Genomic DNA, 25672 nt, shown 5'->3' on the forward strand with positions numbered 1-25672 from the left:
ACAGAGAGTGAGAGCGAGCATGAGGAGGGCAGGGGAAGACAGAGGGTAGCAGAGGATCTGAGGGGGGCTTTGTGCTGACAGCAGGGAGCCCGATGAGGGGCTCAAACTCACGAACTGTGAGATCATGACCCGAGCTGAAGTTGGATGCTCAGCTGACTGGGCCACTCAGATGCCCCAATCCTTGTTCGGCTTCTAAACAACAGAACTGTAAGATAATAAATCTCGTGTTGGTTTAAGCCACTGAATTTGTGTTAATTTGCTATGGCACCAATAAAAAAAAACAACCCTGCAGTAGAACAAAACTGTCTTTGCTGGGTGACCCTGAATCTTCTTGAGGATCTATAGATAAAGTTTTGATGACAAAGTTTTCTTTAAATGCTTACTGATTTATTTTGAGAGAGAGGAACAGAGGATCCTAAGCAGGCTTTGCAATGACAGTGCAGAACCCAATTCAGGGCTCCAATTCACAAACAGAAATCATGCCCTGAGCTGAAATCCATAGCCAGATGCTTAACTGACAGAGCCACCCACGTGCCCCTTGATGTAACTTTTTAACAAACTATTGAAAATACTTTTAAAAAAACCCCACTTTGCGGGGAGTGCCTGGATGATTCAGTGGGTTAAGTGTGTGAATGGTTGGACAGCACAGAACCTGCTTGGGATTCCCTGCCTCCCTCTCTCTCCACCCTGAAGTGGTCAATGTGAGCAGATCCGACTCTGATCCTGCTGCTGCTCTGGGTCTTTCCATGCCTCTGCTGGGTTAGGGTTGTAGAAAGAATAAGACACTGAGGGAAAAGGCGACCAAAGCCTAGGGACCTCGCTGTGTGGCCCGGGTCTACTCTCTTCCCTGCTTGCGATCTCAGTTTCCCTCGTTTGGGGTAAGCCTCTGGCTCCTGCCAGACTCTGGCTATCACAAGAGCTAATCCCAGGGCCCGCTTCTGCCTTAACAGAAAGAACCGGGTTTTCTAAGCCAATATTCTCTATGAGAAATCAGCAGGCATCAGGCATGACCCATCACTGCTGTATCAATGACTGTTGCACCCTGTATCACCAAGCAGGGAAAAAAAATGGTGAAGAATCTTAAGAAGCAATCTCGTAAGAGCATAAGATTATCAGTGGTCATTATTAGTGCCTTCGAAGCCCTGTGACTCTGGAAAAGAACCAGCCGCGAGAAATAAAAAGACACAGGTATGGATGCTTATGGAAAATAATCTTACGTTCTTATAGAAATTTTCATCTGTGCACTGGTTGCTTTTGCCTGTGAACTCATGTCACTGCACTTTCACAGAACTCCTGAGGTTAAAGTCAAGGTCTGCCGGCCATTCTGCCTGTCGACTTCCTGATGAATTACCATCCAAGCCAAGCGTGGTGTCCAGGCTGGACCCCATGCTACCCGCCATTTTTGAAAGTCTCGACAAAATGGAGTATGTCTGAAATAAAGAGGCGGGGTGGAGACGGGCTTCTGGAAGCCACCTCACGCCTTATGGTCTGAGAAACTGCGGAAGGCACTTAACAGCTTCGTTCTGGGGTGGTCTGCAGCTTGGAAGGAGGGGGAGGGGAAAGGCTTTCAGGCTGAAGCAGGCTATTTTGTTCTGCGTGATCCTGAGACTCATTGAACCAGATGGGTAGAAATCGCCACCAGGTTGACTTTTTATAAGCCGTGGATTATTGGTCCTGGTAGATACTGGAGTTTGTACACCACAGTCTACAGAGCCTTTGCATTCTTGGAGACCTCACAGGGGCGTCCAAGGGGTCAGGGAGAGAGACCAAGTAGGGAGGCTTGACCCCGAACCTTCATTTCTTTCTGCACTCCATCCTAAGTTAGAATTTTCTCCAGGTCTTTGTGTTGGTATACAAAATAAAAAGGGGTGGGGTTCTACTTGAGAGGGAGTTTGAAACCCACTGACCCTTTTATCCTATGAAGAAAGAGTCTCTGTGCTCCAAGTTCCAAAATGGCACTGTATTTTTTACTGCACCCCCTGTCTTTTTTTTTAATGTTTATTTGTTTTGAGAGAGCGAGAGTGAGCATGAGTGGGGAGGGGCAGAAAGAGAGGGAGAGAGGGAGAATCCCAAGCAAGCTCCCCCTACTGTCAGCGCAGAACCCACTGCAGGGCTCGAACCCACAAACTCTGAGATCATGACCCGAGCCCAAATCGAGAGTCGGACGCCCAGCAGACTGAGCCACCCAGGCATCCCAACGTACCTCCTATCTTAACGTAGAAGGTGAATATTGCTGGTGGTGGTGATGATGATGATTTTAACGTGTTGGCTAGGCAAGCAGAGGCCCAGGAAGGGCAGGAGACCTGGTCCGCATCTATTTGGCGGTGCAGCCCGGACAGAACCCTGTCTCCTGACTTATCGGTGGCTCTTTCTCTCACATTGGTGCACATGGCTTTTAAAGAACTTGTGCCGAGCATTTGTGGACAGGGGCTTGCTGCTAAGCAAGATAATTAATTAGATGTCTTCTGTTGTGGTCCTTCAGCGAGAGTCTCCGTCAGACAACTCCAGTCTAAACGCACACACTGCCTGGGAAGTAACGCGTGAATGCATTGGCCCCAGGTCCCAGTGACACAGACACGCGTCCACCAGAGTGACAGGCCAGTTATTGGGTGGAGAACAAGGACCGTGACAAGAGAAAGGGGGAAGAAGGGGTCTGTTGAACACGACAGCAGAATTTGCTTATCAGGAGTGTGGGGGGTGGGGTCCGGCTGGAAATCATCGCGGCCCCTGCACTTGCTGCCTGAGCCCAAGCCGGCTCCTCGACTTCTCAAACTCCAGTGTCCTCATCCACAAACTGGGTACCACCCTCAAAAGTTGGGAGACAATGTCTACAAAACAAGTAGGTTGTGCAGCCTGACACAAAGCGGGTCCTCAGCAAAGAGTACCCACCTGGCTGGGGGATCCAGTCCTCCCAAGCTAGAAGGACGCTCGGAAAGCCAGATGGCCTCCGTGGCATCATTTGAACGTGTGCTATCCTGCAGTAGGGAGCCATGCTGTGCTTGGGAATGCGGCATCAACCTTCTCAGAATAATGGAGAGAGGCTCTGACTCTGCATCTTTTTAACAGTCTGGCTGGAGCCCGGGACCCCTAATAAATAAATTAACTCAAAATTGTGCCCGTGGCGGGAGCTGCAATCTTTGGTGCGACCCATATCTTCCCACTTTTCTCACTGCGGCCTAATTTTACCCAGGCTGAGAAACATACAAGTCACACACAACACAGCAATGGAAGGCACCTTTCTAGAGCACTGGTCTCTGACTGGGCCAACTGGAATTGACACACTCTCAGCTGACCTAGGAGTCAGAGGTCATCCATCGACCTCGCCACACTTTCTCCCCTCCCCCTCCCCCTCCCCCTCTCCCCACCCCCCCCCCACCCCCCGCCAGACCCCAGAAAGGTGAGTAGCTACAGACCCTGGGATAGCCCCAGGAATAGATGGGGCCGTCAGCTGACACATCTCTCCCTCCAGGAGTAATCAGCTTGCACCAGGCCGCGGGGGAACAGCTTAAAGCATTTCCCCCATTCATCCGAGAAGGCTGACGCCACCGCTGAAGTCACAAGGCAGAGCCCGAGTGCAGAAAGGCACGGGAGTCAACGCTGCCACATGGGCAGCCTGGCTTTCCGAGCACGTAACCACGTTTCCAGCCTGGAAGGCCTGTTACACTCGGATTGAATTCCCAACACGGGGAAATGTGACTTTTCATAATTTGAACAAGTCTCTTAAAGAACCTTACCTCCAGCGGAAGCACCACACACACACACACACACACACACACACGCTGTTTCTCTCTCTCCACCCGGTGGGTGTGAATCCTAATTGAGAGCTCAGTTTGGAGAGGTACTTCGACGAATCCCTCGGGCTCCCATCCAAAACTCGTACCCCGGGAGATGAGACAATTAAGAAGGAAGTACACAGTGGAGCCGTCAGGATGGGGGAAGAGGAGGAGAAGCTGGCACTCAGGTAGGAGCTGGGGCTCTGCTCCGGATGTTGGCTCTGCAGCCTGGCAAGGCACCGACTGCCGTTCACTGCCGATAATCATTTCAACGGCAGTGTGACCAGAGAACAAGGTTTGTGCCACATGAATTCTTCGAAATGTGTTGAGACTTCTTTGTGGGCAATTTCCCCCCAGTGTCCCCCCCCATTCTTGTGCCACTGGTCAGATCTCTGCTCTGTGTCTAGTTCAATTCCAAGTTAACGGGGCAGAGAGTCAGGATGGAGTCTCGCTGAGACCCAAGGCCGTGAAAATGCAGACAGGAAGCTGGGGTTCAGATGGGATTCCCGGGGACCTCAGAAAAGTAGGATCGGGACAAAAGGTGAGCATGAGGCTTTTCACTTGGAACAGAAAGAGATAAGCGTGCCTCCTATCAAGATGAGGGTGAGGGCAGGGTCCCTTTAAGGCTCCGAAGGATCCCCTCTAAGCTGAGACTGGAGTGATGTCTGTGACCCTCTATGACCTTGCCACCAGGATCTCGCTTCCCAGGCTCCTTGCTTCCTGTCATACCTCTGCCCAGCCTATACCCACACCTGCAAGCGCCCACACCCTGTGCCTCTTTCCAATTTGGTTATTTTTATAACTTTCATTTGTTCTGCTGATAGCTTTCATTTATTAGAAAAGCTATCTTAACACCCCAAACCCAACTAATCCAATTAAAAGTGGGCAGAAGATGTTCACAGACATTTCTCTAAAGAAGACCTACAGGGGCGCCTGGGTGGCTCAGTCGGTTGAGCGTCCGACTTCAGCTCAGGTCATGATCTCACACTCTGTGAGTTCGAGCCCCGCGTTGGGCTCTGTGCTGACAGCTCGGAGCCTGGAGCCTGCTTCGGATTCTGTGTCTCCCCCTCTCTCTGCCCCTTCCCTGCTCATGCTCTGTCTCTCTCTGTCTCAAAAATAAATAAAAACATTTTTAAAAATTAAAAAAAAAAGAAGACCTACAGATGGCCAACAGCCACATGAAAAGATGCTTAACATCACTGATCATCAGGGCAATGCAAATCAAAACCATGGCGAGGGATCACCTCACCCCTGTCAGAATGGCCAAAATCACAGAGACAAACAAAGGTTGGCGAGGATGTGGAGAAAAAGGACCCCTCTTGCACTGTGGGCGGGAATGCAAACTGGTGCGGCCACCTTGGAAAACGGAAACTTAAAAATCCTCGGAAACTTAAAAATCAACTACCCTACAATCCAGGAATCTCATTACTGGGTATTTACCCAAAGAATACGAAAACGTTAATTTGAAAGGATACATGTATTCATAGCAGCATTATCTGTAACTGCCAAATTATCGAAGTGGCCCGAGTGTCCATCGATTGATAAATGGGGAAAGAAGAAGTGGCATATATACACAGTGGACTATTCCTCAGCCATAAAAAAAGAATGAAATCTTGCCATTTGCAATGACGTGGATGGTGCTAGAGAGTATCATGCAAAGCGAAGTCAGTCCGGCAGAGGAAGACAAGTGCCGTGTGATTTCACTCATCTGTGGAACTGAAAAACCAAAACAAATGAGCAAAGGTGGGGGGGGGGGGGAGAGAGACACACACAAACCAAAAGACAGATGCTGAAATATGGGGAAGAAACTGGCCAGTGCCGGAGGGCAGGGGGGTGGGGGTGGATGGGGGAAACAGGTGATGGGGATCAAGAGCACACTTGTCATGACGAACACGGAGTAATGCATGGAATTGTGGAATCACTACATGGTACACCTGAAACTAACCTACCACCGTATGCTAACTATCCTGAAATTAAAACGAAAACTTGTGGGGCGCCTGGGTGGCTCAGTCGGCTAAGTGGCCGACTTCGGCTCAGGTCATGATCTCACGGTCCGTGGGTTCGAGCCCCGCGTCGGGCTCTGTGCTGACAGCTCGGAGCCTGGAGCCTGCTTGGGCATCTGTGTCTCCCTCTCTCTCTGCCCCTCCCCTGTTCACACTCGCTCGCTCTCTCTCTCTCGCTCTCTCTCTCTCTCTCTCTCAGCCTCTCAAAAATAAACGTTAAGGGGGGCGCCTGAGTGGCTCAGTCGGTTAAGCGGCCGACTTCAGCTCAGGTCATGATCTCGTGGTCCGTGAGTTCGAGCCCCACGTCGGGCTCTGTGCTGACAGCTCAGAGCCTGGAGCCTGTTTCAGATTCTGTGTCTCCCTCTCTCTGACCCTCCCCCGTTCATGCTCTGTCTCTCTCTGTCTCAAAAATAAATAAATGTTAAAAAAAATTAAAAAAAAATAAATAAACGTTAATAATAATAATAAATAAATAAATAAATACATAAATAAATAAAATCAGGCATATCAAGTCTGTAACTTATAGGAGCAAAATCTCCTCAAAGAGGAACCTACCTAGTACAGCGAGGACTGGGTATGTTCACTGCAGAAACTTTAGAATATGTAAATACGCTTGAAGCAAATCAAAATTTAGGTCACCAGCAATGCCTTCCACCAGAATGTTGGTGTGTTTCCTTCTGGGCTTTCTTTTCCCCCTTAACGAGGCATGGTCAGCTCTACGGGCTCTCCCCACTGGCTAGACCGCAGCTGACTCATGCCACTGCTTCCTTCCCTCACTGCCCAGCTCATGCCCGCACCTCCTGCAGGTCAGCAGCTGGCTCCTGCTTCACCCTATTAAGAGGGGTGTGACAGGCAAAGGTCTAGGATGGGAAACTCAGCAGCCCCAGGTTTTGCAGCACCTAATTTGCTGTGGGACCCTGACCTTCCCCAGGGTCCTCACGAGAGTGGAGAGGGTTGCACTCCATGGTCTGATCGTTGATTGTTGTGGCTGCAACGCATGCCATCCCCTACAGAGACAAAGCCCAAGAGGGACCAGGGGCCGATGCAGCCCACACAGGGGTGTGTAAGGAGGGCACCGCCTCTGAAGGTTAGGTTAAGGCACCTGTTTCTTCCCAAAGCAATCGCAAAGAAAATCTCTCCCTGCTGCCCAGGCTTTGCGACAGAGGCTGGGATGCGGACAGAGAGGCTGCAGCCAGACAGGCAGCTGTGGGTTCCAGAGAGGTGACAATGCCAAGGTTGCAAAGGCAGCTTTGGGGAACAGGACGCTATGGGCCTCCTGCAGGGGCTCAACAGCCCGGGCCCATGTGGCCACCCGGGGCACCCCTGGCCTGCAGCAGCTCGAGACTTGAGTGGAGATGGTAGGAAGCAACCTGTCTTCCGAGAAAGGAGAGAAGCCCCGACACTGAACTTGAGAGGCCTTGCCTATCACCAGCTGGCTAATTTTGCATCCTCGAATCAGTCGTTGCCTTTGTGAAGCGATGCCCATTTCTGGGCACAAACACAGTACACACCCTTACAGCCTGTGTGCCTGGTTCTAAGCGATGTCCATCTGGTACCTCATTTGACTCTGACAATCCTACCAGGTAGGCAGAGGGCTGAGTCCACGGAATGCCAATCTGCAGGTCAAGAGTGGTCAACAACTGGCCATTTCACATGGTCGGTTCAAAGTATTACGTCCACTTGACGCGTGAGGGGACTGGGCCCAGCTTGGATGCGTCACTGGCCACGATTACAAACTGGAGCCCACTCTGCAGACACTTCCCAGGGTCACCTCCCCTAAGTCTTGGAAAGCTGGGCCAGGCGGTTTCGGTGGCAACAAGGAGATGCTGACACTGGAGAGGAAGCAAGCGTCCTGCCCCTCCTCACGGGAGCCAGCCGGTCGTCCCTCCCACCATGAGATGCATCCGGGTGTCCCCGCAGATGCGGCCCCCGGAGGACCTGAGACAAGGAGTTCCATCTACCGAAGGCTGCAGGGCACCCCAGGGCCCCAGGCCACCTGCTGCACCCCGCTGCGCCTGCCCCCCACCCCCCGTAGGTTACCTCTCCGTGTCACTGTCGCTGGATGCCAGCTCCTCCAAGGCTGCCTGCAGGTCGGCAATCCGCCGGATGGACGTCTCCAGGTCTGTCTGGAGGGTCTGTCTCACTGCCGAGAGGTCCTCCACGTGCTTCTCCTGGAGGCAGAGACCACAAGCTCACGTTGGCCTTGGGCAAGAACCCACACACCTGCCAGAGCTTCTGGGGAGGAGACACACGCTGGGCTGAGTCAAGTGTTCACTGAGCACCTAGTACATGGTGGGCACCCCTTGAGGTATGCTCTCTGCACAGATGGGCTTATGGACCCTCAGAGAGATGCTTTGAATTTCATAGAGGGCAGGGGCGTTTGGGGGGCCACTGGGGCGTGGCCCATGGACAGCGCTCATTCATCCACGCTGGGGTTCTGAGCCCAGCGTGTCTGACCCCAGAGCCACGCTCGGAACCTGCACCACCCATTTTGCACCAGGCACTACACCTTGGATGGATGAGCAAATGTATGAACCAATTAATGTTTCCCAGAACAGTCACCGAAGCTGGTTCAGGAAGCTGAATCTGCCTCAGGGATGGATCTGGAGTGGGAGATTGGTGTCGGCTGGGGAGCAGACAAGAATGGTTCGCGGGGCGCCTGGGTGGCTCAGGCGGTTAAGCGTCCAACTCTTGATCTCGGCTCAGGTCATGATCTCACGGTTCGTGAGGTCCAGCCGCAGGTCAGGCTCTGTGCTGCCAGGGCAGAGCCTGCTTTGGGTTCTCTCACTCTCTCTGCCCCTAGCCCACTCGAGTGCTCTCTCTCTCTCTCTCTCAAAATAAATACACTTTTTTAAAAAGAACGGTGCCCTTTCCACTCTGCCGTCCTGTCCTCAGAGGGTGCAAAGACAAAAATTGACAAGCCAACGGGGCTCGTCCCAGAGCACCCCACTGCCATTTACTAAGATCCTTCTGTGTCTGGCACTGTGCTGAGCGTCTTACCCTCAGGACCTCCCTCCCTGCTCAGAAGCCTGGCGGATGGCTATCATTGCTCCCATTTCGCAGATGAGAAACTGAGGCCCGGGGAAGCAAAGGCTTAATGGCAGTGCTGGAACTCCAGCTCTGCGCATCTGCCTCTCCTCTGTGGGCTCATCTCTTCCCCCTCCGACCCTGCCCTAATCGGATTCTGTCCAGACTCGGGAAAACCTCTGACTTCCATTGGCAACAGGTTTCACCCACAGATTTCACCCACCCCTACCCTTTAATTGCAATGATTAGCAACTAAGGGTGATTTTGCGCTCCCCCCAGGGGACACTCACTGAGCAATGCCTAGAGACATTTTTGGCCGTCACACCTTGGTTTGTGTGTGTGTGTGTGTGTGTGTGTGTCACTGGCACCTTGCAGGGATAATGCCCAACATCCTATAATGCACAGGACAGCTGCCTCCACAGAGCATTACCTCGCCCAAATGTCCACAGTATCCCTGAGAAACCTCGGGTTAAACCCAGAATCTCACCTGCCAACAGGTAAGCCCAGGGGGAATCAATCAAAGGCAGAGGGAGGTCTGTAGGGGAGGATGCTTCGAGCGGTGGTGTTGAGGATGGGGAGAAGCTGAAAGCAGCCTCATCAGCCAACAACTGGGGATCGGTAGGGGGATCACGGTGTACCACCTTGACACTCTTAGACATTCCCGTTGGAAATAAGGGCTGTGGCAGCATGGAATGCTTCTGCAGAATGAAGGCACGCAAACGGAATAGAACGGAGGAATATTGTGTCCCTAGCAGTCTGCAAATAACACGCACGCAGTTGGAAAAACACTTAGGAAGTTGGTAGTATTTACAGGATGAGGATGAAGGGAGTGGGTATTATAGATAAAATGTTTCTTTTAAGCTGTTCTAATATTATTTAAGGATTATTTGCCGACTTTAAGAAATTTTTTCACAATAACGTTTGTTTATTTTTGAGACTTTAAGAGTGTGAGCAGGGGAGGGGCAGAGAGGGGGAGACAGCGAATCCGAAGCAGGCTCCAGGCTCCGAGCTGTCAGCACAGAGCCTGACGCGGGGCTCGAACTCGTGGACCCTGGGATCATGACCTGAGACGAAGTCAGACACCTAACCGACTGAGCCACCCAGGTGTCCCTTGTCGACTGTTGTTTTAAGGCACACATCTATACCAACTGCTGAGGGCGTGGAAGGGGGCAAAATATAAAGATTTAGGGTCAGACCTAAGCACAGTCCCCGGCTGCCCATTTAACTCACTAGCTGTGCAACCTCAAACAGTTTACAGCCCCTCTCTGAGCCTGGGATTGTTGCCTTTGTTTCTTAGATGAAGAAATGGACGCCAGTGAAGGCATCCAGGGCAGTAAGGTACAGAGCCTGGATTTAAAGACTGCTTTTGCCCCCGCTCCCAGGCCAATGATCTTTCTGGGGTTACCTGTGCACACCCCTGGCGAAAGTCAGGGAGGAGCAGGGACTGCTCCCCAATTATGGGGACATGCACAGCTCTCCTTTGCAGAGCGGCTCAGCCATTTCTGCTTATTGTGAGTCTGTGCCTTTCATCCGATTCTGAGGTTTTCCAATTTTAACGAGAGAGAGAGAGAGAGAGACAAACAGACAGAGAGAGAAAAGGCAAAAACTGAGAAGCCCAAGGGCTGAGCAGAGGAGAAGCGGTGTGGAGAGAGGTGGTCGGGGGGGTGACAAGGAGCTGGAAATGCATTGCAGTTGATCGAAGCCGCCAGCTGTGAAATCCCCATCTTGGTGCTGACAAGGTGAGAGACCGTCCGAGGCAGGGCACCCCCCTCCCCCACCGGGCAGGAGGCCAGTGGGCTGTCAGAGGAAATAACACACAGCGTGGGATGGCTGAGGAGGTACCTGCCTCTGGACGCCCACACGTCAGCTCCTAACGGCACCCAGAGAACTGGCTGGGCGCGAAGTCCCTGTGGCTTCCGAGCTCAGCCCCTTCCTGGGGGCGACAGAATCGACCACCTTCTCCCAGGCGACGGGGCACCTGTGTCTTTGTAAGACACGGAGAGGCTGCGCAAGGGCCACGGCTGGGCCGTTTTGGGCATGTGGTGAATGTTTATTTGGGAGATTGGGAAAGTGAGGCGGGAGCAGTGGAATGGCCATGCAGCCGGGAGAGGACAAAGCCGAGACGGGCGGCCAGGTCTTGGGTTTCTCAGTAACAGCTCTTTATGCCTCATGAGCCTCGGGGATGAGAAGAGAGCACAGAGGTCCCCTCCCAGCTGTGCCTGGGTCAGCTGTGCCCATGCAATGTCACACGGAACCCTCCCGGAGCCTCCTGGTGGGCAGAGGACGGGGCCACCAGGGACAGGCACTGTCATCTCAGGGGTGGGTGACTCTGGGCTGGGACTAAGCAGGTGGGCAGAGGAGAGGAGGCACTGAGAAGAAGCATATCTGTAATATCATGAAAGACAAAGTGGCCTCTGGACCCAGGGTGCTGGGGTTCAAATCCCAGCTCTGCCATTCACTGGCTGTGTGACCTGGAGCATGTTACTCAACCTCTCTGATCTCCAGAGAGGAAAGGCTTGGCCAACGCTGGCACTGCTATCATTTAATTCTTAGAGGAGAACGAGGAGTGACCGGAGTGGGGGGGAGCATTGCTGAGGTTTGCCAAGGTCACGGGCGAGCAAGGACTCTGGCTCCAAGGGATTTTCAGTGCCCTGCAGAGGAAGGATGTGGGTGAAAAGCAAGGGCAGCGGAGGGGATGATGTAACCAGATAGAGCGAGGAGAGCTGTGAGCAAAACCATCTATAGGGATGCCTGGGGTGGCTTAGTCCACTAAGTGTCCGACTTTCTGCTCAGGTCATGACCTCACAGTTTCATGGGTTCGGGCCCCGCATCGGGCTCTGCACCAGCAGCGTGGATCCTGCTTGGGATTCTCTCTCCCTCTCTCTCCCTGCCCCTCCCCTGCTTGCGCCGCCTCTGTCTCTCTCCAATAATAAAACAACAACAACAAAAGAAAACCCTCCGTAGATAAGGGTATCTGTGGACCAAGGACGGGGCCCGGGGGAGTCACATCAGACTCAGCGGGAACACCCCAAGGAGACGGTTTGGGGAAGTCTAGAGTATGTGCCATCAGTAATCAGCAAACCTTTCCTGCTTCAACTTGGAAGACAAATAGCGTCTGCTGATTGCAGAGACTAAGTCATTAGGACAATGGATGCGGTGCCCCAAACAGTGTCCCTGGGGCAGACAAAACAATGCCCCCGCCGGAGACCCCTCGGGAGACATACAGGGGACACGCAAGAAGGGGGCACCGGGGAGGCACCCTCTCTCGCGTCTGGGAGCCTGGGACCTTCTTCCATTCTCCACAACATCTGACTAACAGTGCTTGGGATTGGACTGGGACCACCACGTGCACATGGGGTTGTGTTTGGAGGCCAAGCATGAAGCCGGTCTTCTCTGTTTTTATCTCTCTTTGGAGGCTTGAAGCGTGAAGAAGTTGGGGGAGAAATTAGGATATGGAACTATTCAGATAGTTAGACGTATACGGCAGAAACCCACTGGCAAATATGCCCACGTTCATCTATGGCTGCAATCGAGCCATATACACACTGTAATAACACACAACATAGATATTATATACATGTATGATATATTCATTACATGTATGTATATGTATGTTTATATACCTTTCATTCATTCACTAAACAGTTATCGAGCACCTACTGTGTGCCAGCCCTGATCTACGCACAAGCGATGCAGGCTAAGTCCTAACTTCTACGGAGTTCGACATTCTCGCAGGGACCTCATCTATCTGTATTGCTGGTGTTCAGAACATAGCAGGCGCTCAGTGTATGTTTGGGGATTGCATGAATGGTGTTATAGCATGACTCTAAGTGGTGAATGAAGCGGGGGGGCCTGGGAATTCATTATGCATACATACTACCACACACACAGAGATAAATACAGTACTGTGTGTATGTGCTGACCTCCCCAGCATTGCTTAAGAGAATCATTAACCCTTGTTAAACTTCCAGGCTACTCCCCCTGGAACATGCCACACAGAGCTGCCCGTGTGGGAGGTCGTTCATACGATAATTAGTAGCTGCAATTAAAATCATCTCCTCCTGTGACATTCCATTGGAGGCTAATATTCAAAACTGTTGTTTGTTTTCTCTGCCCAGGGCATCTTTAGCAGACGGCCTCCTGTCTGCAAATGCGCAGGACTCACGCATCAGTTTCTGCGGCTCGAGAGGTTGCCTCTACATCCTTTCAAGGTATCCCACTGCAAAGTTCATTTCTCCTAGTTTATATTATAGATCAGGCCATCTCAAAACACCTCCTGAACATAATGAAAACTCACTTTGTTTTCTTCTGATGCGCTAAAGACAAATAGAAATGTTATGTTACAGAGCCTGCCTCCCCCCCAAAAAAAAATTACACACAAATATATATGCTATTACAAATACATATAAATATGCATGAACACACGTGTACGTGCGTATATTCAGATGCACCTGCGTGAACATTCCCAGTCTGACACATAGCACATACTTAATAAATATTTGTTTAATTCATTATTATGTGAGTATATTTATTTCTATTATCTCACATGGGCAGGTCCCCTGCTAAATGTATGAAATGCCTCATTTCACATAATTTTTATGAGAACCCTCAAAGTCAAGTGCGACACAAGCACATAAGAAGTAACTTGAGGACATGACGACAAAGTAATGGCAGAGTTATTATCTCAAGTGGTGAGAGGTCAGGTGACTTTTGTTTTCCTTTCTATACTTCTCCAGACTTTCTGCAAAGAATATGGATGACTTTTCTTATCAGAAAGTTAAAAACTATATAAGATTTTATTTCTGTCTATGCTGCGAGGAACAATCCGCCGGACCACCCGCTCAGTGCCTCCCACGCTGGCCTCGTTATCCCCATTTGACAGATGAGCAGACTGAGCCTCAGAAAGGTGAAATCATCTGCCCAAGGTCGTGCACCCAAGACACAGTGATCTATAGCTGGACCCTGGTGTCCTGACTCCAGCCCATGGCTCTTGTTCCCTTTGCTCCTGCTTTACCCAAGGATATTTGTGTCTCCAGAGGTGGGGGGAGTCTTCTCTGAAAGAAGTGATGAGATGATGAGGAATTTCCATTGTTTCATTCAAATTGTCCCAGGGTCCCTTGCCTGGGAGAAATGAGGCTGCGAGGTAAAATAAAAGCCCTGTCAATGGTGTCCTGGCTAGAGTTCCAGGGTCATATTGGCAATGGAACAAGCGTTAGCATGGAGCTTTGAGTCTCAATGTGGGAAAGGAAAGTCTTGGGGTACCCAGTAGAAACCCCCAAAGGAAGCACCAGATTCTCTTACTTAGAGCCCAACCTCCAGCAACAAGAGGGGCTAAGGATAAGGTGGTCATCACTACACCAAGTCCCTTTCTTCACAATCTTCCTGCAAATTAATTATTTGATTCTGTGCTTATCATTTGGTAATAGACACAGAGAGACTCATCAAAGACCTTGAAGTCACACAGCTAGAAAGTGACACACAGATTCAAGCTCAGGGCTGCCTGTTTCCAAAGGATCAGTAAATACCTAACAACTCCTCCCACTCTTTTCTGCACCTGCAGCAGGCATGTCCAATCGATCCCTGCATACACCCAGGCAATCTGGGGCCAGAGTCCCCTCTATGAACCACCAAGCTAAGCACTTCATCCAGTGGCCCATCAGCCGGAACTCCCAATCGTGCCACACTCTAAAAGACCTCCATCTTCCTGGAAATGCATCCTGAATCCTCAAAGAAGATACTGATATTAGTTGGTTGGTTGGTTGGCAGACGAGAGGGCCAGGTCTCCTTGAAAACTGGTAAGTGCTCTGTGGAATTGAGAGACCCCAGTCGGGGGCAGTGGGGGGCTAACAACAATATGGGAACAGCAGGAGAAATGAAACGCTTATGTGAATTTTGAAGAATTCTTAATCCTTCCTTCCTTCCAGTCCCTCATCTGGCAAAATGCAAGTATGATCTCCAGACAAAAGATCATGGCAAGAAACAAACGAAATAATGTATGGTGGTGTACATCTGGTCTACCTAATATGTGGGCACACACTTGATACATAACAAAATGTCCTTCGTTCTATGAAAAGACTCAGAAAGTATGAAGCCTGCAGGTATCACATGGCAAGGACAGCCTCATTTTTCAGAAAATGTAGTTTTATAAGCCTGTTGCTTTTTTGTTGTTGTTGAAACTGGAAGGATTTAATACAGTGCCTCAAAGGAGCCTTTATCAGTTGAGAAAATAGAAATAGCTCTAGATCATTCAAACAAAAGAATTTAATACAGGGAATTGGTTATTCAGATGACAGAAAAAGGTGAGAAGCCAGGATAGATTAGCAATGGCAGGAAGGCACTGCCAACCTAGAGCTCGAAGGACAAATCAGAATGTTGGGCCATCCAATGGGAGGCTGCCTCAGCTGCTGCCGGGGATGCACCTCCAAGGTAGTGCAAAAGAGGGAGAAATATCCTGGCTTCTCTCCCTCTCCTGCTCATTGTCCATTGCCGCCTTTCATTGGTTGACCAATGAAAGGCAAGGAAATGAGAAAACAGTTTCCTACAATTTATTTTTATTTTTTTTAATGTTTATTTTTGAGAGAGACAGAGACTGAAACAGAGAGACAGAGCATGAGCAGGGGAAGGGCAGAGAGAGGGGGAGAGACAGAATCCGGAGCAGGCTCCAGGCTCTGAGCCATCAGCACAGAGTCCACCACGGGTTTTGAACTCATGGACCTCAAGATCATGACCTGAGCAGAAGTCGGACGCTTAACCGACTGAGCCCCCCAGGTGCCCCTAGTTTCCTACAACGTAAAGTTGAGAAGAGAAGGAGCGGGAATGTATCTGAGAGGAAGAGAGGAGAATCACGGGCACAGAGCACAGACATATCCAGGCTTAACCCAGGCTTCATTATGAAAGACAGAGTGTTCTCAGTTTGTAGAAAGTCATCCAACTGTATGTTTGCAAGATCTGCACACTTTCCTCTCTCTCTCTCTCTCTCTCTTTCTCTCCATCCATACCTATATTTATAAATATTTATATTTTATATAGATGTAAATATATAGTAGATAGATAAATAGATGCGTGTGTATATGTATATATATGTAAATATATATATATATTTATATGTATATATATGTAAATATATATATATATGTTTTTCCTTGAAATATATATATGTATATATATATTTCAAGGAAAAAGTCCTAAGAAATCCAGAATTACAATTTTCAAGTGTTACAGAACCAAATGTTGGATTACAACCCCCTAATCTGTATTAGTTATTTATTGTTACATAACAGGTTGCCTCAATACCTAGTGTTTTGAAATATGAAAGATCATTCACTATCTCTCTCAGTGTCTCCTGTGGGTCAGGAATTCAGGAGTGGCTTATCTGGCTCAGAGTCTATAGCAGAATGAATAACAGCCTCCAAAGACGTCCACATCCTAATCCCTGCTACATGTGACTATGTTAACTTAGATGGCAAGAGGAATTTTGCAGGTGTGATTAAATTAAGGATCTTGAGATGGGGAGGTTATCCTGGAGTATCCGGGTGATCCCTGGATGTCATCAGAAGGGTCCTCATAAGAAGAAGGTGGGAGGGTCAGTGGGGAAGAAGGCAATAAAGTGATGGCGGCATAGTGCTGGAGTGAGGTCGCCAGGAGCCAGGAATTTCTGGCTGCTTCCACAAGCTGAGAGAGGCAAGGCATGAGTTGCTCTGGGGGCCTCCAGAAGGAACCAGTCCTGTTTGCACCTTGATTTTAACCCCTTAAGACTTATTTTAAACGTCTGACCTCCAGGTCAGTAAGAGGATAAATTGCATTATCCTAAGCTGCTAAGTTTGGGATAATTTATGGCAGCCGCAAAAGAAAACTAATCCAGAATCTGTATTAGTGAAGATGTCAGCCAGGGCATAGTTGTCCAAAGGCTTGACTGAAGCTGGAGGGTCCCTTCCAAGAAAGGCTCACTGACATGGCTGTTGGCTGGAGCCTTCGGTTCTCTGCCACAAGGGACTTCACTGAGCTGCTTGAGTGTCCTCAGGACGTGGTGGTTGGGGGTCCCAGGGCACATGATCCAAGACAGAGGAGGGCAAATGCCAAATGCCTTGGATAACCTAGCCTCGGGAGTGACAAGGTGTCATCACTACTGACCATCTCTTGATCACACAGACCAACTCTGGCACAATATGGGAGGAGGCTATGCAGGGGTGTGAATGCCAGAGGTTGGGATCATGGGGCACCATCTTGGAAGTTGACCAACACGGTAACACTAGACGTTCTTCACATATAACCTCCATCTCAATGGACTCCACCACCCACAAAGGAAAACACCGTAGCCGTCCTGCACTTCTTCTCATTTCTAGAAACATATCTATTTATAGGTTGAATTATGTCCCCCTGACCCCAAAATAGGTTGAAATCCTAATCCCCGGTACCTCAGAATACAGCTGTGTTTGGAGACAGGGTCTTTACAGAGGTAATCAAGTTAACATGAGCTGACCCACATGCAGTATGACCAGTGTCCTTATAAGAAGAGAGACATTTGGAAAGGGACAGACACACACAGAGGGGAGATGATGTGAAGACACACAGGGAGGGCTCCATGTGTCAGCAGGAGATCCCAAGGATGCATCTACAAGCCAAAGAACATAAAAGACGGCCAGCAAACCACCAGAAGCTAGAAGAGAAGCATGGAGCACTTCCCTCTCTAGCCCCTATAGGGGGAGCACAACTCTGCCGACACCATGATCTCAGGCTTCTGGCCTCCAGACCTCGAGACATTTCTGTTTGTCCAAGCCACTCTGTCTGTAGCACTTTGCTACAGCAGCCCTAGCATACTTGTATAATGCCCTGTGATCCTTTATTTGTCTTTTAAACACCATTTCTTCTCTTTTCTGGTTCCCACAGGGTTCCCTATAGAGAATTTAGAAAATAAAGTGGCAAAAAAAAACCCTTTAAAAATGTCTGTTACTTGGGGACAACCCCTCTTAAGGACTAAGACGGTGTCTTTCCATCCTGTGTTCATTTCTGCACGTGCGTATAGACGCTTGGGTAAAATGGTTTTATGTGAAAGGCAGAATGGAGTTAGCCATGCAGACAAGCAGGGAGCCTTGGAACCCCCACCCCGCCCCTCCAGCTTGCCCCACCAGGATTCCCCGTCACCTTGAGACAGAAGGGCTTGGGACTCCAGGCACCTGCTTGCAGCCCTCCTTCTCCCTGCTCATTTTCCTAACTGATTGTTTCAAAATGCCCCCAGCTACTGCCTGAAGGCCTTTATAGAATTCCGGAAAATGAACGTTTTAGGCAGCTTGGGCTGATAAACATCTAGATGATGAGGACCTGGCCTACACATATTGTGTGTGCGATATGCATGCACACATCACAGATGCATCTGTGGACACACACAGCATCTGCCAGGCCCCAAAACTGAGGCTCTGAGCAGGAGGACACTTGGCCAAGGTTGCTGAGCCACCCCCTGGGTGGCCGAGGTCGAGCTAGAACCTAGGTCCTCTCTCTGTTAGACAGTGAGCTCCCCTCGGGGCGCTGGGGTGGGTTAAGCGTCTGACTTCGGCTTAGGTCATGATTTTATGGTTCGTGGGTTCAAGCCCCACGTCGGGCTCTGTGCTGACGTCTCAGAGCCTGGAGCCTGCTTCAGATTCTGTGTCTCCCTCTCTCTCTGCCCCTCCCCCACTCACGCTCTGTCTCTCTCTCTCTCTCTCAAAAATAAATGACCATTGGGGCACCTGGGTGGCTCAGTCGGTTGAGCATCTGACTTCAGCCCAGGTCACGATCTCATGGTTCATGAGTTCAAGCCCCACATCGGGCTCACTGCTGTCAGTGCAGAACCCTCCTCCAGGTGGATCCTCTCTGCCCCTCCCCCACTTGTGGTCTCTCAAAAATAAATAAGACATTTAAAGTAAATAAATAAATAAGCATTTTTTATAAAGGAAGTGAGCTCCTCCCTCTACGTTTTCTCTTTCACCCACTTTGGACTATGAGCCATTTTTGCCTAAACACTGGGCGCCACCCCTGGGTGACAATGGTGCCACGGACTGGGGTTCCAATGGTGAGGAGGGGGCTTTGTACTGGATTCTGGGGGGTCCCAAGTTTCTCCAGATGGGTGGGGGGTGGTGGAGGGCACAGACTCCTTTCACCAGCACCAGACCCTCACAAAAGACCAGTGGGGTGGGGACAGCCGGGAGGGAAGTGATCAGGCTTTGTGAGTCTTTGAATCACAAGCTTTGCGAATTAAATTAAATTCAATTAAATTAATTATTAATTAATTTAATTTAATTTAATATGGAACAGAGTAGTATAAAATGAAATGAAATAAAATAAAATAAAATAAAATAAAATAAAATAAAATAAATCCCACTCTCTAAAAATTCCTTACAGCTCTAGCTACTCAGAGCTCACAGCTTTCTCAGCCCTAAAACTGGCCCCAGGCTGTGACTTCTGATGCAGCATCTTCAGAAAGGGGCAAAGAAGGACTGTGGGTGGAGTCCAGCCCTCCCAAGGGGACACCAGCAGGGTGTCACAAAGCCCCGCCAGCCACAGACAGCCATCCTGACCGGGAGTGAACTTCCAAACCCCCCATTCCTGACTCCCCAGAGTCGCCCACCCAGTTGCTTCCTGCAAAAAAAAAAAAAAAAAAAAAGAAGAAGAAGAAGGAAAGCATTTCATTTTTCTACTCAGATGCAAATATGACGTATCTGTGCCACCCAATTTCTCCTGACAGAGGAATAATTATATCAACATAATTAAGTCTCAAATGCAAAAATTATCTGTACCACATACACTGACACTACACTTCCCGCATCAGAGGGCCATTGTTCCAGGCAGTAATTATCGAGTCACCTTTGACATGTCTTATTTCAATTTAAATGGAAATGAAGCTCGTATGTCTTCTCAGCCCACTAGTCCATGTGATTGCAGAAATAGGGAAGCTGGACTTTGAAACTTCTCAAGTGTCCCCTGGGTCCTGCACCCAAAGAAGGTAACGCAAACACCATTTATTCCATACCCCCTACCCCCCACCCCCCGGTCCCTACTCTGGGCTTCAAGTGTCTCCTCAGTACAATGGGGCTGGTCTCTTGCACTTTTCTCCTGCCCTCTGTTCATGATCATAGAGGGTCCATCATCATCCCCTAAGGGTGCTCTTGCTGTTTTGCTGTCTTCAGCTGCTGTCCCTCTCTTCCGCCTAGCCCCCTTTCCGTGCTGCATCTCGTAAATCGCCCAACGGAGAATCTCTGTAATGTGATCACATCCTCTCCCGCTTAAGAGGCCCTAGTTCCTCCTCATTTCTCACAGTCCAAACTGTGTGGCTAAGCCTGGCGAGGCTTCACGGTCCCCCGCCCACCTTCTGACATTCTTCTCCTTCCAGTACCCACCCTCTGCACCCCACTCATTGGTAATTCCCATGGTCTTCACCAGCTCCCAAACAGGCTGCGCTCCTTCCTGCCCCTGTGCCTTTGCGCCTACTGTTCCTCTACCTGGAATGCTCTTCCCTGCTGAGTGAACTCCTACTCATCCTTCAAGACCCATTTCATAGTCATTTTCTCCATGATGCCTTCTTCCACGATGATGCCTTCTCCATTGCGTCCAGTCTGACGCCAGTCCAGTCTTGTCACCCATCTACCTGACCCTCAGTTTCCCTAAACTGTAAAGTGGGAATGACCTCAGCATGGCTGTGCTGTGGGATTGTACAAGAGCCCACAGATGTGGGCTCCTGGGTGGAAGGTGCTTGATATACCGCATACAACACAGCAGGTGCTCCATAAACAGCCCTCTTTCCTGTTCCCGGAGCAACCAGGTGACAGCTTGTAAAGTGTGGCAAGTTGACGGGGGTTCCTCTATCGTGACATTTTCTCACATTCCCCCCATGTCCCCTGGCCCTCTCAGGCTCCTCATTTAGGCAGCTGGGCCACTCAACCCTGCACCCGCCCTGGCTGTACTATTTCAATGCCCCAGATCCTTCCTGTCCCCTCTCCACCAAAACACACTCCCATCTCTCCCAACTTCCTCACTTCCCGGTCACAAGTCATGCAAACGTGCCCAAGAATCGGAGAAAATCATTATTGCCAATGTGCTAACCCCCACTGCCCGTGGTCAGGTGAGATCTCGTCCTTGTTAGCATCCTTCTGAGTTCAGAGAGTTCCAGGAGAGATGTGGGCAGGACCGCAGATACTCCCTAGGAGTCGAGGAATATGCACAGCCAGGGAGAGACAGCGCAGCGGTGAGATTGAGAAAAGGCACCAGACCCAAGCCCTGGATACGGGGCCCGCCCCTGCCCCGACTCCCCAGCACCAGGGACACATGCGAGAGTCTGCCCTCTCAACTCCACATTAGCCATCCATTCTCTCCCTGTCTGCAAAGCCCAGGTCACGTCCACATGCTTTGTAAACTGTGAAGAGCGGAATGCGTACAAGACCATTGTCATATGGCTTCGTCCCTCTCCAGAGATCCACTTTGCTTCAGGCACACACAGTCGTCTTATCATGACTGAAGCCCCAGCCGGCGGTCCCAACAAGCCAAAGAACCATCACCAATGAGCTCGAGTGAACAGAAACAAACCCTCCCAGGTCCATCAACCTTCATTAATAGTCTTGTGTTACTAGATACGTCCCCCCGCCGGAAGTGATCAGCCAGGACGTGGACCGGAGCTGTGGGTCCTGGCAATCAATGCCGGATCTCAGCTTTTCTCATGCTTGGACCGCGGTCAATGCCGTCTGGCTGAGAAATGGGTGGAAATAGGAGCTGTTGTCAGAGAAAACAGTGCGTGCGACATTAACAGCTAAAGACGCCGATAAACAGTGTGCGGCCAGGCGTGATAATGACCGGAGATTAAGACAATGATTTCTGGACTTGATTGACTTCCATCTGCTGAGGCGAGAGGATGTTCCAGAGATGCAAACACCCTGGCTTCATCTCGAAGCAGTGGAAAGTTCCACTTATTGACTGGGAAATGGGCTTTTGTCGGTAGTTTTGACTGTCATTTTTATTCACGCTACTTTTTTTGTGGGAGCATAGTTTCAAATGCTCATGAACTCCTCTAATTCAAGAGCACTATGTGGCCTCCAGACAGGGGTTCTAGGTGGGTTTTTATTTTCTGGATGGAAGGAGACTCTGTTAGAAAGGAGGGTTTCTCAATTTCAGTGTTACTGACATTATCGACACTATTGATGTATTGACATCGATTGACATTGACAGGGGAGGGAGATCATTTTTTTAAGTTTATTTATTTTGAGAGAGAGAGACAGAGAGACTGAATGGGAAAGGAGAGAGAGGGAGAGAGAGAATCCCAAGCAGGCTCTGTGCTAACAGCCTGCCAACAGCACAGAGCCTGACGCAGGGCTCGAACTCAGGAACCTTGAAATCATGACCTGATCAGCCAAAATCAAGAGTCGGACAGTTCACTGACTAAGCCACCCAGGTGCCCTGGGGAGGGAGATTATTCTTTGCTGGGGGTGCCGGGAAGCTGGCTGTTCTAAGCATTTCAGGATCATTAGCAGTGTCCTTGACCTTGACCCAGTAGATAACCAGCAGCATGCCTGCCCCCACATTGTGCCCATCAGTGATGTCTCCAGATGTTGCAAAATATTCCCTGGGTGGCAAAATCCAATGCGGTCGAAAGCCAAGCTAAAGGCAGAAGGGGGGGCAGTAGACACAGACTCTGGATCAGACAGATGCGAATTTGAATCCTGAACTGGTAAACCACTTCCTGCTCTGTGACCTCATCTTAAAAAAATCCGCTTTCCCCTTCCATGGCTTCAGGGGGTCTGGAATAAGGAGAGAGCATGATACAGTGCCAGCCACTCCCAGGGAGGTCCCTGGGCCAGCGGCATCACCTGGTTCCTGGTTGGGAATGCAGATTCTCAGGCCCTGCCCCAGATGTGCTGACGTAGGCTCTGTATCTGAACAATACCCCGGGGGTGATCCACATGCATCGTGATGTTCCTTCACGAAATAGCAACATCTTGATTGGGCGCAAAGGTTTCGAAGTCCAGGAGACCAATTCCATGTCCCGGCGCTAATCTTTCCTACTTATTTAGCCTTGGGCAAGTCACTTCGTCTTTTTAAACGCCTTTTTAAAAAAAATTGTGTAAAATAGAGGGGAAAAAAAAATATTACCTGGCTCATGAGGTTGGAAGTGCCGATTTCATGAGACAAATTGTGGAAAGCGTGGAAAGCACTTTGCACTGTGTCTGCCATGTAGCAGACAGGCAGTAAATGTCCCCAGATTGCCCTGTCCTCCTTTGAGATGCCTCCCAGACTGTAACATTAGGAAGCCCAGGCCCCCCGCAGGGGGACACAGAGACGTGGAAGCTCCCTCCATACACTTTTGTGATCTTCCTTTTGATGGAGTCTAAAATTATATCAGCCACTTGGCCACTCATGGTCCATTTATTCATTTATTGACTCAGCGGGAAAGAAATGATCGCTAAGCAGTGTACGATCTCTCTTTTCTCCTCCACATGTCGAGGTTGTGGCCCGCGCCACCTGGACGAACAGCCTCATCAAATCCACCTCGCTGCTGCCCTCCATCCCACCCTCCCCCCACCCCTGGCTCTTGCCAGCTCTATCCATCCTGCCCTCTCCAGCACGCAGGGTCATCTGGACCTTCTCATTGAGGGGCTTGGCTCAGAGGGGCTGCTGGCCTCAGAGGGGCTGGGGCTGCTGGAAGGCAGGCCTCGTTCATTCTCCTCAGGGTAGACACATGGCTTTGACTCCCTCCCAGGGCCGGGGAACATGTTAGCAACAGCCTCCAGAGGCTCCTCCTTCTCCTCATTCCCTCTCTGGAGGCCACATGCTGCCCCGGGAGAGACAGTGGTCTGAACTAAGCAACAATTCCTTAAAATGTCTCCACGTTTGGGGCTGCCTGGGGGGCTCAATTGGTTGAGTGTCCGACTTTGGCTCAGGTCATGATCTCATGGTTCATGGGTTTGAGCCCCACATCAGACTCTCTGCTGTTCTCACAGAGCCTGCTTGGGATCCTCTGTCTCCCTCTCTCTCTTCCCATCCCCTGCTCACTCTCTCTCTCAAAAATAAAATAAACATTAAAAAAATGTCTCCACATTTGAATGAGGCCCTTCAGGACCTCTGAAAGTAGGTCTAGGAGTTTCCTGTGCGAATCCAAGTGCTTGATGGAACCCTTTCAGCTTTTATGTTCCAAAACAGGGGCAGCAAACTATGGCCTCCAATTCCAATCTGGCCTGTGCCTGTCTTTGTAAATAAAGTTTTATTGGAACACAACCACACATTCATTTATGTATTGTCCGTGTGGATGCTTTCAGGATTCAGAGGTTGAGAGAGAGTCTGTGGTGCACAAAGCTGAAAATATTTACCCTCTGGACCTTGGGGGAAAAAATTTACTGGTCCCTGTTCTAAAATCTTAGGGTTCTAAAATTCAGTAGCTTTTGGGAGTGAATAATTCTAAGAATGTATGACTTCCAATAGTCCATACTTTTATTAGGCTGAACCGTGTGAAATCAACTATAGTCAACCATTTTATATACAAATGGAAATTTTGTATGGTTCAACCTAATAAGATTTTACTATTATGTATGTCTAATGATTCAAGCTTCTACGCGTCCTAAGATTTTCTAGCTTGAAGATTCTAAGGTCTTAGATACCATAGTATCTCTAGGATGCTATCATTCCAAATGCTAAGATTCCACAGGTCTAAATGTTGAGCAATCATGTTGTTAGGAAGTCATATCAGAGGAGAGGAAGGTTTGAAAGTTAACTTACAGGCATAACAGAGTTTAGCTGTAAAACTTATTTTTCAAAAAATGCAGGGCGGTGGCGCCCTGTGGAAAAATGGATGAAATACAGAGACTAGATGACAATGTTGGTGTCCTTGCCATCCCAAGACCAGGGTGGCCCAAGGCACGAGTGGGGTTTAACCTAAAGGAGTTGACGGCTCAGTGAGGCTATCTTGAGCATAGCCTTGTTACTTCTTGCTCCAAAACCAAGTCCCCCTCCTTCTGGCCATGAGAAGAGCCATAAGTGGCCCAAAGAGGGAAGTGGAAAGGAAGTGCATGTGGCCTGGCTGGCTTCACCCCAGGAAGAGGTCGGGGAGGAACCGCAAGTAAGACTGGAACAAAGGGGAAGAATTCAGATTACATGCCAAAAGGTTATGTTGGTGCCAGATTATGCCTGCTGGCCACAGGTGGCTACTGAGTGTTTGATACGTGGCCCGTGCAAGTCAACAGCTGTGTCCTAATCATATTTAATTTTAATTAACCTAAATTTAAATAGCTCCATGAGGCTGCTGGCGGACATATTTGGAGACCACCTCTCTAGGGGATTCGCATATGTTCTAGGGAGATAGAAAAGAACCTAGGGGAGCCTTGCTGGCTCAGTTGATGGAGCATGGGACTCTTCATCTCAGGGCCATGAGTTCAAGCCCCACACTGGGCACAGAGATTACTTTAAAATTAAAAACTAAAATAGAATAATCTAAACACTGGGGAAATCACTGTGCCTCACCTGTCCTGATTGCTGAAGTTATCACTCCAGAAGACAAAACTAGAGAAACCTGAAGCTTCTTAGAGCCCTTGGGGTCAAGGTGTTTATGCTTCTAACCCTCCAAGAGAGGTTATTATTCTATATTCTAAAGACTCAGCACTGAAAGGCACATGTGCCCAGGACACCCTACTGATTACAACTGGCAGCCCCCAACCCCATTTTTTTTAAATAGCAGGCTTTCAGTTTTGCATATGCAAATGTTTGATGGAGTCACTCAACCAGACAGCAGATATTTGAGCACCTACTTGGTGTGCGGTTAACTTTTGGACCCCCACAATGGAAGAGTCAAGAAGAAAGGGATGCCTAACAACAGAAAGTACACGGTTAGCTGGGCGGAAAGGTTAGAGAAGCAAAATAACC

At 49.6% G+C, this 25672-nt stretch overlaps 1 protein-coding gene across 1 annotated transcript in view; it reads right to left on the minus strand.

Moving 5' to 3' along the window:
• MYO18B (myosin XVIIIB) overlaps window positions 1-25672 on the minus strand; it is a 241782-nt gene that overhangs the window by 30168 nt on the left and 185942 nt on the right. The window contains exon 39 of the mRNA XM_078435320.2: window positions 7817-7947. Within this exon, the coding sequence (XP_078291446.2) occupies window positions 7817-7947 (131 nt within the window). The remainder of the gene's footprint in view (window positions 1-7816; window positions 7948-25672) is intronic.

The sequence above is a fragment of the Panthera onca genome, chromosome D3, assembly GCF_046562875.1.
Source record: "Panthera onca isolate mPanOnc1 chromosome D3, mPanOnc1 haplotype 2, whole genome shotgun sequence".
Lineage (NCBI taxonomy): Eukaryota > Metazoa > Chordata > Mammalia > Carnivora > Felidae > Panthera > Panthera onca.